Source organism: Falco naumanni, chromosome 9 (genome assembly GCF_017639655.2).
Source record: "Falco naumanni isolate bFalNau1 chromosome 9, bFalNau1.pat, whole genome shotgun sequence".
Classification (NCBI taxonomy): Eukaryota; Metazoa; Chordata; class Aves; order Falconiformes; family Falconidae; genus Falco; species Falco naumanni.
Genome location: NC_054062.1, coordinates 35,727,832 through 35,745,058, shown reverse-complemented (window position 1 = coordinate 35,745,058; position 17,227 = coordinate 35,727,832). Strand labels below are relative to the sequence as shown.

The 17,227-nt window shown below is 37.5% G+C and overlaps 2 protein-coding genes across 3 annotated transcripts in view; one reads left to right on the top strand and one right to left on the bottom strand.

Moving 5' to 3' along the window:
* Positions 1 to 17,227, bottom strand: part of CTNNA3 (catenin alpha 3) — a 509,885-nt gene that overhangs the window by 262,364 nt on the left and 230,294 nt on the right. The window lies entirely within an intron of this gene.
* LRRTM3 (leucine rich repeat transmembrane neuronal 3) overlaps positions 1 to 17,227 on the top strand; it is a 94,264-nt gene that overhangs the window by 637 nt on the left and 76,400 nt on the right. The window contains exon 2 of one of the 2 annotated variants that reach the window (XM_040606313.1): positions 201 to 1,732. In XM_040606313.1, coding sequence (XP_040462247.1) covers positions 201 to 1,732 — 1,532 coding nt within the window. Of the gene's footprint in view, positions 1 to 132; positions 1,733 to 17,227 lie in introns of those variants that run through there. The other variant, XM_040606312.1, reaches the window with a different exon arrangement.

The following is a 17,227-nucleotide window of genomic DNA, read 5'->3' as shown; positions in this document are numbered from 1 at the left end:
CACCGTTTACCCAACTGTCTTTCATTATTTATATAAAGGTATTCTTTAAAAAAAAAATCTGAGTAAAGAAAACAATGTGAAAAGTAGTTGAGTCGAGCTAGGGATTTTAAAATGATTGTTGAAATAAAAGATTTTAGCATGATTGAAAGAAATGACTGATGTGTGGGGGGATAACTTTTCTAAGTTGTTTTTATTTCCAGGTTTCAATGTAATTAGGCTACTGAGCGGATCAGCTGTAGCTCTGGTAATAGCCCCTACTGTATTACTGACAATGCTTTCTTCTGCTGAACGAGGATGCCCTAAGGGCTGTAGGTGTGAAGGCAAAATGGTATATTGTGAATCTCAGAAATTGCAGGAGATTCCCTCAAGTATATCTGCTGGTTGTTTAGGTTTGTCCCTTCGATATAACAGCCTCCAAAAACTAAAATACAATCAATTTAAAGGTCTTAATCAACTCACCTGGCTCTATTTAGACCATAACCACATCAGCAATATTGACGAAAATGCTTTCAGTGGAATACGCAGACTAAAAGAGTTGATCTTGAGTTCCAACAGAATCTCCTATTTTCTTAATAATACCTTCAGACCTGTGACAAATCTTCGGAATTTGGATCTGTCATACAATCAGCTGCAGTCTCTGGGATCTGAACAGTTCAGGGGCTTAAGGAAGCTGCTCAGTTTACATTTGCGGTCCAATTCCCTAAGAACCATCCCTGTTCGAATATTTCAAGATTGTAGGAACCTTGAACTGTTGGACCTGGGTTATAATCGCATCCGAAGTTTAGCAAGGAATGTCTTTGCAGGCATGATCAGACTGAAAGAGCTTCATCTGGAGCACAATCAATTTTCTAAGCTCAACCTGGCACTTTTCCCAAGGCTAGTCAGCCTTCAGAACCTTTATTTACAGTGGAATAAAATCAGTGTGATAGGACAAACTATGTCCTGGACCTGGAGCTCGTTACAAAGACTTGATTTATCTGGCAATGAAATAGAAGCTTTCAGTGGACCTAGTGTTTTTCAGTGTGTGCCCAATTTACAGCGCCTCAACCTGGATTCAAACAAGCTCACATTTATTGGTCAAGAAATTTTGGATTCTTGGATATCCCTCAATGACATCAGCCTTGCCGGGAATATATGGGAATGCAGCAGAAACATTTGCTCTCTGGTAAACTGGCTTAAAAGTTTTAAAGGGCTGAGAGAAAATACAATTATTTGTGCCAGCCCCAAAGAGCTGCAAGGGGTGAATGTTATTGATGCAGTGAAAAACTACAGCATCTGTGGCAAAAGTACCACGGAAAGGTTTGAATTAGCACGAGCTCTCCCAAAGCCAACATTTAAACCAAAACTCACCAGGCCTAAACATGACAGCAAGCCCCCTCTGCCCCCAACTATTGGAGCGACTGAATCGAGCTCTGAACCTGAGCACGACACAGAACACATCTCCTTCCATAAAATCATAGCAGGCAGCGTGGCCCTTTTCTTGTCTGTGCTTGTGATCCTGCTGGTAATCTATGTGTCATGGAAGCGTTACCCAGCCAGTATGAAGCAGCTGCAGCAGCGCTCTCTCATGCGAAGGCACAGGAAAAAGAAAAGACAGTCACTGAAGCAAATGACTCCAAGCACACAGGAATTTTATGTAGATTACAAACCTACCAACACTGAAACCAGTGAGATGCTGCTGAATGGAACAGGACCCTGCACGTATAACAAATCAGGCTCCAGGGAATGTGAGGTATGAACCATTGTGATAAAAGAGCTTTTAAAAGCTGGGAAATAGTGGTGCTTTATTGAACTCTAGGGACTATAAAGGGAACGTTTTTCTCACTTTTCTGGCACAGCTCTTCCATGTCTCTTTTTTGTACATTCATAATACTGGTCATTTTACTCTCATACATAATCAACTCATTGAAATTTAAATACCGTAATCAATGTGAAGCCTGAGCTCTGGTTTAATACAATACCTATTGTACAAACCCTCTACTGATTTCATTAAAGTCTTTCTTGTTTTTAAATAGAAAACTTCTTTCATAAGTAATCCACTGCACCTGCAGCGACTGTACCTCTGTTTAGGGAGAAAAATAACAACAATGAAAAAAAAAACAAAAAAAACAAAAAAAACCAACTCAGTCGTCCCCCCCAGCCCACCCACCTCCCCTCCAGTCTAAACCCAGCCCTTGCCCTAAAACTCGTTTTTTGAACCAAAACCAAACCAAAGACCCAAGGTACTGTAGCATCATGTAATTCTGAGTTGTTTGAGGAAAGAGATGGTGCAGCACCAGCACTGAAAGAATGCCTGATTTCTGCCCAACACAAGATATAGTAAAAAGCCAGTGGGGAGTTAAAGCACTGTCTTCGGATGTGAGGTATCACACCAAAAGCAAAGCAGAGGGAAACCTAGGCCTAATAAAAAAATAAAAATAAAAAGGTACAATGGGATTTACTGTACTGCATTATAATACAGTGTTTTCAGGGCTGAAAACTATTAATTGAAACCTGTTTATGTGACTTCATACAAAAGGTGCCAGTGTTTTTCTTTTACATCCAGTTGCCTTTCAGAAAGTAGTCAAAAGGCATTCATTAAATGAAGAGCAGAAATTCCTTATTGATGCAATTAGAGGAACTCAAATGTGCAGCAGCAAAAGCAAGACCACTTCCTGCACACATTTGTTTCAACGCTCATTAGAAATTCTCTTTTCAAGACTGTCAAAGACATTAATGTAGCTGAGGAAACCATTAAATCTGTCATTTTCTTCTATTGCTTCTTATTTGCTGGGCTGGGCTTGTTAGGGTTTTTGATGTGTTTTGCACACTGTCCCTCTAATAACCAAATAAAGCTTCATTACTTACAAAGCCAGACAGTGTACATTTTAGAAAGACTGCAACTACAAAGAGCTTTCAGAGAAAATTGGTTACTCACTGATCTGAGAAGAGTGCATCCAAAAGTCCTTAAAGAAATCAGTGACAAATTATTTTTCTCTCTTAGCAAAACCCCAATGACATTACAAGAATTCACAGAATGCACAATTTTTAATGTGCAGTCATTCATCAGTGGTTCTGGACAAGACACAGATTTGTAACCTGGTTACTCCCTGCCCTCTGTCCCAAAGTCACGTATTTTTGTTGGTTGCAGAAGAATATAATACCCCCCATATTTCCAAAGAAATCATACCCCCTATTTTGATTATCAGGAAGGGATGGGGGGTGGGGTGGTTCATTCTTGAATTAATACAGTAGAACCTATATAGAAGTAAGGCAGTAATTTTATTACCTCTATTTTGTAACTTGATTTGGCTTAGTAAACTGCACGTCTTCAATCACTTGGGAGGGAATGTTTCTACAAAGCAGTTTCACTGCAGCAGATTAGAAAAAGCAAAACCTTAGCAGAATGTTCTGAATTTTCACTGGAAAAAACCTAACCAGAGCCAATCACCTTGAAATATGCTAGATACAATGAAAACAAATGAGAAAGCACCTCTTTAAAAGAACTAATACACTTGAAGGGGTTTGAGTTTGTTTTGTTTTTTTCATATAATGAAACCATTCTCATTTTTCAAGGACTGTAGTAAGGAAATACCCCAGAGCAGAAGCTTGAGACTATACTGAACCCTGCAATACTGAGATCCCGTTTTACTGAGTACAAAGAGGATCCCACACAATTAATAATGCAAGTGCTTGAGACACTTCAGCAGCACTGAGCAGACTGTGATTTTTTTAACCTGAGTTGTACCTTGAAAGTTACTATTAAAAAGTCGATACACATTGAATTACCTAGCTATTATAAGATTTGGGTTTCTATCAGATGGTCTTGGTTATCTCTTTGCTAAAGGATCAGAGTTTGCTGTAAACTTTGTGTTAAAAAACATCTCTGTACTTCTACAGGCTTTAATCTCTGCAGTGGTGACAGCTATGCACAGACCAAACAAGAAAGATCTGGCCTAAAAGATACATACATTCATGTACATATACAAAAAAATATACAAAAATAAAAGAAAATTTCACTATTTAGTTTAAAGTGCTAACTGGAATCAGAAAATAATTTCATACTATTAATTCAGCATTTTTGCTGTTTGAAAATACATCTAAATACATCGATACATCTAAAACTTCTTAATGGACTGTAATTGTGAATGAGTTGTATATAACTGAGTTTGACTGTATATGTATATGTCCCTTTATCTTTCTTTAATGCTTTGTTCTCACCATAATGATACTTAGAAAGAACCAATACATAACCCCCTAAAGAAAACAATACCTGTAAAATTGTCACTAGCTTCCTTTGAAAAATATTTCATTATCATTTCAATAAGGCCAGCATGTCATTAATCATACATGGGTAACAAAAATAATAATGAAAATCCAGCATGTCTCTATTCGAGCACAGACACGCTCAGATCAACAACTAAATTTATTGCCTAAAAAACCAGAGATTCACTTTTCATTTTAATTGCTGCTATAGTCATTGATAATGAAACCACTGTCTGATTACACAAAAAAGATTCCCAGTTTAACTCTGAACTTTCTTTCACAGCCTGAGGCCTGTGAGCTGAGTTGTTAAATCCCACTCTAGTGGCTATGGCTTAGAAAACATTTTAAACCAGCTTCATAGCATGTTAAAGCACATTACAAAACCCATGCTTTTCTCTGTGCAAATACTATGTGAACTACACTAAACTTAGTCACACCACTGTCAAATTAAACACTACAAGTGACTTGTTTTGGGTGGCTAGACCACCAGAGTCACAAATTCTAATAAATCTTGTAGGAAACAACCTGGTCTTAGCTGAGCAGCTTTCAGTTCCTGTGAAAGGCTGCCCCTTTCCTGAATACAAATGAAGTGTTAAAACCTCAGAGATTCCAGAGAAGACATTTCTCCTTTGCTCCTCTCCAGTTTGGGTCGTGGACGTCTATAATTCTGATGCCACTTTGTCTTGCGTTCTGGATATTTTGGTGCCAGTCTCCCACCAAACTATTAAAACCTTGCTGGGGTGATGCCCAGGAATCCTCAGAGGATGCACAACAGCTGCGATGGCTCTTAAAAAAACCCCAAGCTGTCACACAAGCATTTTAGACACCAACTTAAAAAAGGAGATGTGATTGAGTGCCTCTAATGACCTGGCTATCCCTTAAGGGATCAGATGCTGCCTAGGTATTCCAAGTTTAGGAAAGCAATAATTTATTTTGAAGGTGTCTGGGGTTTGTTTTGTTGTGGTTTGGGTTGGGGGGGGGGGGTGGAGGTGTTGTTTTGGTTTTTTTTAAATCAACTCCTATTCCTTTTCCTGAGTCATATATGGTGTTCTGGGGCTAACACTTGAAAACCAGTGCTTTTCAAGCCACAAAGTGCAGTACTCTTCCATGCCCATTTTCATCTTCATCGGTTTTGCAGTCTACATTTATTTAAACAATGTTGAGACAAGTGTTCAGTAGAATCACCAAACAGGACTGTTTCATTTTTTTGTAGCACCCCAAAAATCAGTCAGGACTTCCTCTGCTAGACACTGTACAAACACCTTTGAACAATCTCTTACATCAAATGTTTTCAAGGGATGTTGAGAAGACAGACAGAATATGGCAAATAAACATGGCAGATTTGAGGTAGTTTGCTTGAGATCACACACCAGTTCAGTCCTGGGAATACTATCCAGTTTCCTCACACCAAGACATCCTCCTAGTCAGTGGACTACTTGGCCTGCCAACTAAACAGCCTAGCTCCTAGAATATTCAAGAGGTATTTCAGAGTAATAAAGCACACAGAATGCACATCTTTGGAAAAAGGAAATAACTAATGTACTAAGCAAATTCAAGAAGACTGGTAATGTTCATTCACTGTGTTGAGATTACCTCCAGCAATTGCAGAGTAAGAGAATAATAATGAGAACAAGTGGCTTGAGTATAATGAATGCAAGCCTCTCTACTGGCTGGTAGGTTTCCATTACTCATTATTTGCACTTACACAGTCATCACAGCTTAAGGTTTGGCCATGCTTCTATTATTATTATTATTGAACCTTAATATAAAATGCATTTGAAAAATTAACATAAATGCACAATATTATTGCAAACACATTTGGAAGTTTTCAGTTTGCTGCAAGCTACTGGCCTTTGCTGTCAGCCACTCAACTCTAGATCTATAGTCGCTTAGATGAATTTCTATGGAACAATAGTGACATCCAGCGGGTAGTTAGCTTAATCACAGGTATCCATTGTCTATCTCAATTCACACACAGATGTCTTTTCCTTTTTACATTGCATTCTTTTCTATCACATGGTAGTAGCATCAAATCCTTCCAGCATACTAAGTATTCAACTGTATCTGTGTATACGAGTCATAACCTGAATGTGGTGAATAAATGGCGAAAATACGAGTAGATGAATGCTAACAAGAAATGGTCTACCCAATGTGTAAGTCAGTACTGCAGTAAAAGGCAAGAAGCATCTAATAAGCAAGCAAGGACAGGAGCTGTAACAACCTTTGTGGCCACTCATTTAGAACTCACTACTTATAAAACACCACTAAGTGACTTTAAGATACTATAAAATAAACTCAGACTACAAACAACTCATTCAACTTTCCTAACAGCAGAGGTAAAATAAAAATAAATTTTTTGAGTTTATTTTTACAATAATGAGAGAAATGTATTATTAGACATCAAAAGGAAGGGAATTCACCACCTGGGAACAAGTTTAAGTAGCAGCTTCATCTTGAAAACACACAATGTACGAAAGAGACAATAAGCAAACGATGAAAGACCAAATTAACAAGCAATAATAAAACCAAAGAATGGGAAACTCACCAGCAACATTAATATGCAGCATATTTGCTTGGGCAGTTTTGCAGCAACTGCTTTAGGCCTCAGAGTAACTCTATGCCAATGTTACTGGCATTTGAATTTTAAACCATAGTGAACGACATAAACCAATGCAATCAGGATTATAGCTCTGTTGATAACAGACAGATATCATTTCAGTTAAGAAGATGCACAAGAACTCATTTCATCCCATATTGAATGAAATACAGTTGTATTTCTAAATTGTATGTACTTAGGTGTGTTTGGAGGTCACCTATCAGTCCATGATATGTAGCCTTGAATTTTATTCCTAGCTAGGCTTTCTAGAATAGGTGTTATCACACTGGTACAGTGTAGGATTTTAATGTGATTCTCAGGGTTACATCCAAACTATTTCTTGGCATAATATTTACGGAACGCAGTAGAGCACAAAAGAATTAAAAAGTGACTGAGTTAAATAGCTATGAACAGATCATCAAGGGCATCATAAAGTAATAAAAAGCAGTTTATTCAAAACACTCTGGGATGGCTAGCTCTTAGTTGATGGCTGCTACTTTACCTACCAAAGAAACTGCAAATTTCATTTAGAATGAGCAAAACCATCATAAAAGTCTTAATAAGAAAAGACTTGCAAGTAGTAGGCAGTATATTTTACTTGACCAAGCCATCACAGGATTCACATCGCCCTATAATTCTTGTCTTGCTCATATTGTTAAGGTCATGATAGCTCAACATCAGCATTCTAATGTAAGAATGAGTATTGTTTACTGAGAAAGGACAACAGGGCAGTTAATCGCTCTTTATTAACTTTTTCTTTCTAAACAGCTTAATGAAACTTACTGAGCTTATTGCAGGAAATACTTTATATTCATGTGAAAAATCATAAGTTTTAGATTCTTCATTACCAAAATCAACTAAACTCTTATACAAAAAAGAATATTTCATTCTTTACTTACAGTTTCTGTTTCTCACAAACTCTTTCACTTGCCAAGAAAGAGAATGACTCCAGATGTAATCTTAGAAAAAGAGTTCTCCAAAAGGCCCTCACATGTGTCTTCTTACCAACTCAAAACATTCCCTTCCTGTGTTCCTGTGTGACTAATATATTGACCACGTGTCACAGCTTCCACTCTTGACTGAATGTTAAATTTCTATTACTTTAACACTAGCAGTAGCATTGAGATCACGTAGGACTTCGTAATTACAGTTCAACCTTGCAAATTCTCAAAGTGTTTTGTGGCAGCCAGACTCTATTAATACATCATAAGGACATAAGAAAATAAAACATCCTAACTACTCTTCTACTTACACTCCAAACAAGGACATAAATGCATTACAAGGTTTATTGCTTCACTACACCACTGAGAAAATCATCTGCCCAGTTCTGTGTGCAATATCTTCTCTTCTTCAAACTAACAAACATTTAACTAGCTAGGTCTCTCAGGAACCTAACTGCTTAATGCTGAAAGAAAAAAAAAAAGCCTAAACATGTTGATATTTGCAGCAGCCTGCAGAAGCTGTCATCATGAACTCAGCCTTTATTAGTTCTTCCAACTTGAAATCCAGCAGTACCTCCTATACTTATGTATTATACCTGCGCCATATCCCATAGTGTCATGTACTAACTATATGAAAACTTTGCATTTTTATGGGCACTTCTGTTTATGTGCATAATTATACTGAGGGATGGAAAACAGGAAAGATTCAGGAAAAGGACTGCGTATGGCTTACAATACTAATAAAAAGTTAGAGAGGATCACTCAGTTTTTCCATAAGTTAAACAACCATTTTTAAAAGAGATAAAATCACATTCTAAAGCAAAACTGGAATGTTAAATAAATTTTCATGCATTTCCTAAAAGTATTTTAAACATCTATATTTTTAAAATTGTTACTATATGTTTATAGCCATCTTTAAATATCAAACAAAAAACTTCTCTAGCTTTTATTTCACACCTAACAATGAGAGGGAGTAAATACCTTCTTAAAATGGAAGACACCTCTTTCTGAAGCTGTTGGACTGAGCTGATATGGGAATAATCAAAATATATTTCAGCTTACTATTTCATTGTTTGTTGTATGATTATTTTGAACGCCTGTAGGAATGATATGATACTGCTGACTGGTAACATGCACATTACTCTAGCTCAGTGCATTCTCCTGGCATTTATTTTGCACTTCAGGACAAATCATGTCTGTGTTGATGGGTCTTATGTGTACCTTTTAGTCAGGAACACCTTGCTGAATGTATGAATACTAGTTCTTTAAATAGTGTCTGTAATAATTGGTGCTGTAGAACTCCCAGTTCTGCTTTAAATCAACCACAAATATTTTCCACTTCCTTAAAGGCTGCAAACCTCACAAATCAACTTCAAAATAATGTAATGAGATTACGACCGCCTTCCTGGCTGAGCTGTAACTCGGGGGAGAAAATGCACCCAAAACATTCAAAGGTACAAAACAAGATCTCCAATGAAAGCTGGGCATCGTAATTGCCTTTGTAATTCTTCTGTTCATTGCCCTCAAGATTAAAAGTAGCTGTAGGTGAAGGAAATGTGAAGATTGAACATGTGTTTTGCTAGACTGTAGATAATAAGCAATAATAATACATTAGTCATACAATCTCAGAGCCACTGAAAATACAACCATCATAAACTGATTCCTTATTCCCAAATACAGACTTCATAATGTATGTTCTAGCATTCATACTCTTTCTTGTTTGTTTTACTTTTTCAAAACAAACAAACCAAAACAAAACCAACAACAAACCACATTATGCTGAAGCATCTATTTGGCTTGTGCTAAGTTGTGCAAAAGCCACAGATGATAAAAGAATAAAAAAGGGAATACAGTTTACAAAATGTAAAGAACGCTTTAGACTTCATCTTAATTGGTGTTTTGTTACTAATTTTTCAGTTTCTTATTGATTATCCTGTGAGGTTTTTTTAAACAGACTGTATGAAAGATTTTCAAAGCTGCAAATGGGAATGTAAACACCCAGATCCTACCCATGTCTTGCAATAGTTGAGCACTTAACCTTTGTTTGTGACAGAACATTCTCTTTTCTCCCCTTCTCCCCAGAATTTGAAATTTGAACAAGACTATTGGTAAGGTCTAAAAAGTGCTCTGACCAGCTTCATGAAGCTGGTCTAAAAGAACCACCTTACTGGAGACTTTTGCAAGTTTTCTTGCAAGTGAAAGGAAGCAGTTGTTCTCTGTGATGTGCAGATGGTGATGGATGTATCTCATTACATCCATTAGATTGGGTGGGATGCATATTAAAAAAGAGTATGTACTGGGAAATTGCCTTCTGACCTACTACAAAAGGGACTGTCACTAATTCCTGGCACACAGTTAAAATGAACTGACCTCTGAATAATAATTACCTATGGTTCAGTTTGAAAACACCTACAGATTTTTTTTAACCAGATAAGTTTAGTCCCCATGCCCCTTACTAATAGCAATCATAGGAATCTTACACAAAAATACTTAGCCAAAGTTTGAGAAAAGGATCATCTTTTCCTTTTCAAAAAAAGAATAACATAAAATAATCATTCCAGCACATCAGAGTTTTGTTAGCAGTGCACTATTACTCGTAATAGAACAGTTTCATATCACAGCATTACCCTTCCAGCCATCTGTAATATGAGTCATATCCTCAGAACAGCACAGGCTTTATTCTACATTGCTTCATAACAGCCAGCTTCTCCTGAAACACACTGCACAATCCAAAAACATACGCATTGCATATAATAGCAATTACCAATTCAGAAATTAACTTCATGTGATATTACACCTGCGGTTCAGAGTGTAATATATTTACTATCCACCTTCCAACAAAGGACCACAACAGAGAGGGATGGAAACCCTTCAGTAGGAACTTTCCCTGAGGCTAATTGTACATATCACAAAGTCTCTGTACTTTTGGGACTAAATGTTTAGTTTTCCGGGCTTTCATTCATCCTTAACATGAGTTTCCAGGTTACACTACTGATACAAAATGTGGGCCTGCAGCAAAAACTAGCTCAGAAGCTCCAATTACTAGCCAGTAACTTGTACTTCATTAAAAAACAGATTTACTTAAAACACACATGATGCTGGACAGCATATTCCTATTCATCCCTAGTGACGTTGGCAAGACAAAAATAGTTTTTCATTTTTCTTCGTGAGTCACAATCACAGACAATACCAGGGGGGAAATTTCTAACATTCTAAATCAGAATCTTGTACATTGAATCTTTGTATCTTCCCCAATTTGCATAAGTGGCTTCCTATTTTTAAAATATGTATGTCAAAAATAAACTATTTGCGACAGAGGAAACAACTTTGTGGAAGCACTTGGCATGCAGTTGCCAGTCACCATGTTCTTTTCTCTGAGAGTCTGAACTTACATGCAGCGTTTATTTTACACCTTAAGGAATCCTACAGTACACAGCTACGGTGTCTCAACATTCTCTTATTTTTTTATTAATTTTTGCATATGAGTTTCTTAGGACAAACCTTGAAATATTTTTGAAGTAAGAAGTTACTGCCTATCAGGCTGAGCAGAAGGCAATAACATTGTAGGGGAAAAAGTGACTGTGCGTGGTATACAGTTGCCCTTAGTTTGCATGTACTGAAGTCCAGCAGTATTCATGGAGGTTTATTTTTATGAAAGCTTAATAAAGCACAGTAACTTAAACAATTATGCACAATTCCTTATTGTACCAAAGGATACAGGTTTGCCTGTAGCCATAACATATAATGGTAAGTTCTGATGTGTAAGAGTACCTGTGGCAGTATAAAATAATTTGAAATCATAACGTAATAGATTGCATTCTCAAATATGAAAACATGCTGTATTTGGACTTTAACAGCACCATAAATTAAAACACCTATATATCAGTAATAATAATAAAATGCATTTTTCCAGAGCCACAGAACTATTGATTCACATGCTTTGGCTTCATGTATAAACTGACATGGCAAGTTCTAAATTTAACAAAGCCAATTTCTTTTAAAGCCTCATCACACTAATTACAGCCATCAAGTGTGTAAAATACATTTTGTAAGCTAAGAACAGAGGACTTCAATTAAATGTAAATCCTTATTCAGCACTCTAAGCTGTTAATGGCTCAAACTCATTAATGAGATGATTAAAAGAAAATGCTCCTACATACAGACTCCGTAGCGAGAATTTATTACAAGTACTCAGTATTTCCACCTAGTTCATATACTTAAGAAAATATCCCATATTTATGCTAACATTCCAATACCAACAGAGAAAAGTACCAAAATAATCTTGTTTGTTGTGAATGTGCTTGTGTACATATTTGGGGCTTGACAGTCATTTCCAAGAGCAATGACCTTCTTCCCCAACCTAGAAGACCTCCAGAATAACCAGTAGGGCACGCTAGCCAGCTGTGATCTGCTCTTGATTCAAAATTTAAGACATCTTTCATGCAGAGCTTGCTATAGCTGTTTGATAGCTTTTTTGTGCAGTCCCAGAAGCTCATTTGAAAATTATTCCATATTCCCAATCTTTCCTCAGCCATCCAACAGCATGGCTATCCAAAACTGATAACAAAGTTCACCTGGCAGGTAGCGAAATTCTGCCTCAGAATCAAAATAAAAGAGTCTGTCTTTTAAGCTGTATGTGTGACAAGGTCTTAAGTAGGGGAAACTGTCAGAATGGTATTTTAGGCTAACTGTCCAGCATTTTAAGTTATCAAATAAGTTATATGAACACTAATGGTGAACACTAATGGCATGCCTGTACAAGTTTATGTAATGATTTTGGATAGATCCTCTATTTGAATTAGTTCAGGAGCACAGTGGAAAAAGGTTTATAGAACTGTGGGTGAACTACTACAGTGGGATATGGGGAGACATGAGAGTCAGAGGAATACATCCCTGTTCTCACAGACTTGCAAATTTCCTTTCTATTTAGCAACATCAGGACTTATGAAATTTCATCCTTGTTGTAGGATTTTCTGTATGTGCTTATAACCTTCAGAAAGGTTATTAAGGGAATTTCCCAGTTGCAGGACTACCCTGGATCAGGCCATAGAAAGGAAAAGCATCATTATTTTGATTTCTCTCTTCCACTCTACTCTATTTCCTCCAGTCTGGGCTCCTCTTTCTTTTGATTATCTATTTCCCAGGAAAAAAAAAAAGGAAAAAAAAAAGACAATCCAAGGATTCTTACTTGAAGAATACAAGGACTTACACTTGCGTATAGGTGTACCAGATACCCTTGTATTTCCATCAAGTCTACCAGATTCTGCCCCTGCAAAGCCTTGTTTACAAGCAAACTGAGCTCCAACAGCAAGCAAACTTTCAGCAACAAAGAAATGTTAGCGACATTTTCACAACATTTTTAAATTACTTCACACAGTAGAGAAGACTCATTGATCAAAGAACAAGTAAAATGAGATACAGTGAAATGATTCATGCTCAGATCCTAAGAAAAAAAAAAAAAGCAGTTCTGAATATTTGTACTTTCTGCAGGAACCCTATCCTATCAATTTTAAGTGAAAATTAACATAGTGTCCAAAAATTGTTATGCATGAGAAAATAAAAGTTATCTCAAATTATGGGCCTTGCTGTAACATTATGCTGAATAGTTACAAAGAATTAATTTTTTTTGTATCAGTACTTTATTGGGACACTATATGGATATGACAGACAGGACATGCCCCTGCACTGCACAAGGAAGCAGATTTGCCCAAGGTTAATTCCACAGTAGCTTAGTTATTAATTAATCTCTCCCAAATTCATTTTTAAAATGTATTTTAAAGGGCTTTTGCAAATAGAAGTCCTCTGTTTATCGATAGGATAGTTTTTAAGGAGGACAGCTATGCTGCAGTATATAGACATTTCTTCAGCTGATCTGGTTAATTAAAATGCACGGTTATAACAAGCTGCTCTTAGAACTGCAGCTGAACAACCCATGATCCTTTTTTCTCAGTACCACAGAACACTTTGCGTCTATTTAATAGGGCTGTTTCAGGATTTAATCAAAGATTTCCAATCTACACTCTGGAACAAGGAGTCTTTCCCTTTTTAAAATGTTTCAAATGAAACACACATTTTCATAGAGATCCCTTCCGAATACCTGTAGCCTGTGCCCCTTACCTGCACCTTCATTCAATTTAATGCTTGTTTCATACTATTTAATACTTCCTTTTCCACTTTTTTGCACCCCAAAAAAAAGAAAAAACAAACAACACTATCACATGTTCCTTCCAGCATAAAGCTGTAAGTCCAATTTTGTCGAATTAATTCAGAACAATGTGTTAACAGCTTTGAAGGGGAGGGTAACTGGGAAAACTGCAAAAGCTGATAGAAAACCTATGCCAGGCAGTAGATGGAGCAGGACTGAAAGTGGAAATCCACTTGCTGTGTAGTACTTGCTAACACACTGCAGTGGTGCTGCATGCTAATGTAAGTAAGAGAAAGAAGAAGGAGATTTGCAAAGGAGTATTAACTTTAAAAATGAATAGGCATTAAACTGTTTGGAAAAAGCCTGGAATAAAAGAATGCCTCAAAGACAACCACTCAAAACTAGTGAACACTTGAAAACACAGCCCCTCCCTATTTCTGTTTATACATTGTAAAAATCACTATGATGATCAAAAGGCTCATTTAGTCAATAATGGTAAAACGTGTGGATACCTGAAAACTAAACCTCTTCAGTTCGATTTAAGTTTGGACTGTATCCGACTCGGTACCTTCACATGTTGGTCATTCACCCAGCACTAACGTGGATCATTTGTGACTGCTCTAAAATAATCCTCTGTTTAACTCGATCTCTAGTCAAATACCTTGACTGGGTTGGCCTATACATTTTCTCCAAGCAGTACTGGAAGTCTCCAGTAAGCTGATAAACTTCTGTATGTTTCAGAGAAACATTATATATTAGATCTGCATTCTGCTTTCCATTCAGCTGCCCAATGAGCCTACCAAAAATGACTGAAAAGCAGCTGTTCCCTAAGCAATGAGTTGCTTTCTGACAGGTGAATTCAGGTAGACCTCCATGGTGCGGCCTGCAAAAAAAAGCCCCTTCCTGGCAAAACCAGGGAAGTCTGATCACCTTTGCAAACACCTTTACATTTTTTTTATGCCACTGAAGCAACAACATAGATCAGTGAAGAATCACTGCACATCCCTCTTCCACTGGTTTCATTCTATTGAAGAGTTTGTTTAATGGACAAAACAATGCACTTTACAGAGTATTCAACAGTAGCAGCAGCTTTCTCAAGTTAACTGTCAGCTCAGGTGTGCTAATTTTTAGCAAGTGCTGTTTTGCTTGACAGTAGTAACACTGACTGTAAGAAGAACAATATATAACAGCAATAGCTTTATGCTTTCCTATTCTACTAACGTTCCAGAAATCAAAGCTTGCAGACCCTGTGGGAAAGAAACCATTGACCATTAACCTTCACTTTAAGCTTTTATAATTTTAGGAGTTTAATTTCAGGCTTTCAGGCTTCAGGCTGCAGCGTTCAGACAAGCAAAATACAGCAAAGAAGCAAATGCATTGCACAAGTTAAAAAAAGCTCTTTTCCTGAGGTCCCTGGTCATCTCCCCCAGCCCTAATGCAAAATTTGTTTCAAGGTATTTAACAGATTTTCCTACTTGAAGTAAATGTTACAGAGTTTTGATTTCAAACAGATGAAGGAGAGAGATTTTCAAATCTTCACTAAGAATCCTGTGAAATTTCCACTAACTGCACCACAGATGCTATCTGCTTTATTACAAAGAAATGCCTCCTGCTTTGATAGTGGCCAGCTCAGTAGGTCCCCAGACCTCCCCAAGAACTCATGTTGAGTAGGCAACACCTGAATACCTTTCAAACCCTGAATTTCTTGTCAGTGGCCCATATCAGTCAGGGCTGGAGTGATGGCTAGGACAGCATACTCATCTTTCCCTTTGTGCCATCCATATGAATCCAGCAGAAAACTCTACTGCTATTACAAAGCAGGAAATCACTCTTGTACCCTCAGTTCCCTCCTTTTCTTCAACTCTGATTGGTCCAATGGAACTCAAGGCAAGAGTTTCCAAAGGATAAGTATCCCACAAAAATCAAAGAGCTTCTCAAGAATGCACTGGCACAAGGACTTTGTGAGTATGGTTACCATAAAGCCACAAAGGTGTTTCAGAAAGTTTAACCTGCATAACTAATCAATACATCAAAGCATTCCAAAGGGTTAGCTGAATATTACAGAAGACTGCCATATGCACCAGTCTGTAAATCAGTGGTATGAAAGTAGGACAGCAGTATCATGCTGACAAGAGGCCTTAGCATTTAACAGTCTCCTCACTAAATAAGCATGACTTGTGATGGCTGCAACAAATCCACTCTTCTCAGCATCAGCTTTTCAGCAGAGCCATTGAGAGGGGGAAGGAGACAGGGAAAAGCAGCCTAACATGCCACCTTCCCTTCTCAACACAACACACAGCAACTTCTGCACAGCGAGAGGACCAGCCTGGAGAAGCTGAAACATTAGGCTACTGTTGCTGAGGAATAGAACCAGAAGCTATGAATGGCCTACACTTCATAGACCTTCACAGACTCGTGTGACACTAACGAGACATGCAACATTATTCCTGTTGAAATTACAGTCCCTTATTAAAGTTACAGAAACATTTGGTTTAAGATTTAAAAATCTGTACAGTGAAAAGATGAATTCATCATCAACAGCCCTTTTTGCATTCTGTTTTTCAAAGGCTTGATTAAATAATACTTATTAATATTAATGAATATAATTAAATAATATTCATTAAATATTATTATCAAATAAGAAATATCCTATTAAATACAAAAGCTATAGGAGAGGGCAAGCAGGCCAATCTGTTCAGTGGAAAGGAAGGTGGCACCACTGATTCTTCATGTCTTCTAGAAATCAGAGTCAGGGGATTCAGGTCATCTTGACCTGTAGGTGAAAACCAGCTGATAATACCCTTTACGTCAAGTCCCAGATCCTCCTCAGGGAGAAGAATCTAGAGCCACAACACACTGTAAAAATGATTGGGGTTTTGTTTCTGAGTTTTACAGGCAGATGGCTTTCAGTAATGGATTCTGCAAATCTTTTATATCACAGCCCTTTTTGTGCTTAATGCTCCAGGTGGGAAGGCCTGGCAACTGGTGCAGGCAATGTTCTGCCATGCTGCAGCATGCCGCTGCAGAGGAAGCAGGCTACTGCCCACCAGCCTACAAATCCTCCCAAACCAAAGGAGGCTGCAAAACACCAGATTATGTTCACTTTTCCAAGTCCCCCAGTGAGCCAGCTATCTGTTGTTCCCTGCTAACCTTCGTATTTGGTTATGGTTTGGGAATTTAGTAGATACGGACATAAAGACTTCTTCTAAATTATACCCTCAACATGAGGACTACATCTCATTTTGTTTCTTTGCTTGGTGTATGCAGAAATAAAACTAATCAATCCAGCAAGTATTTTTT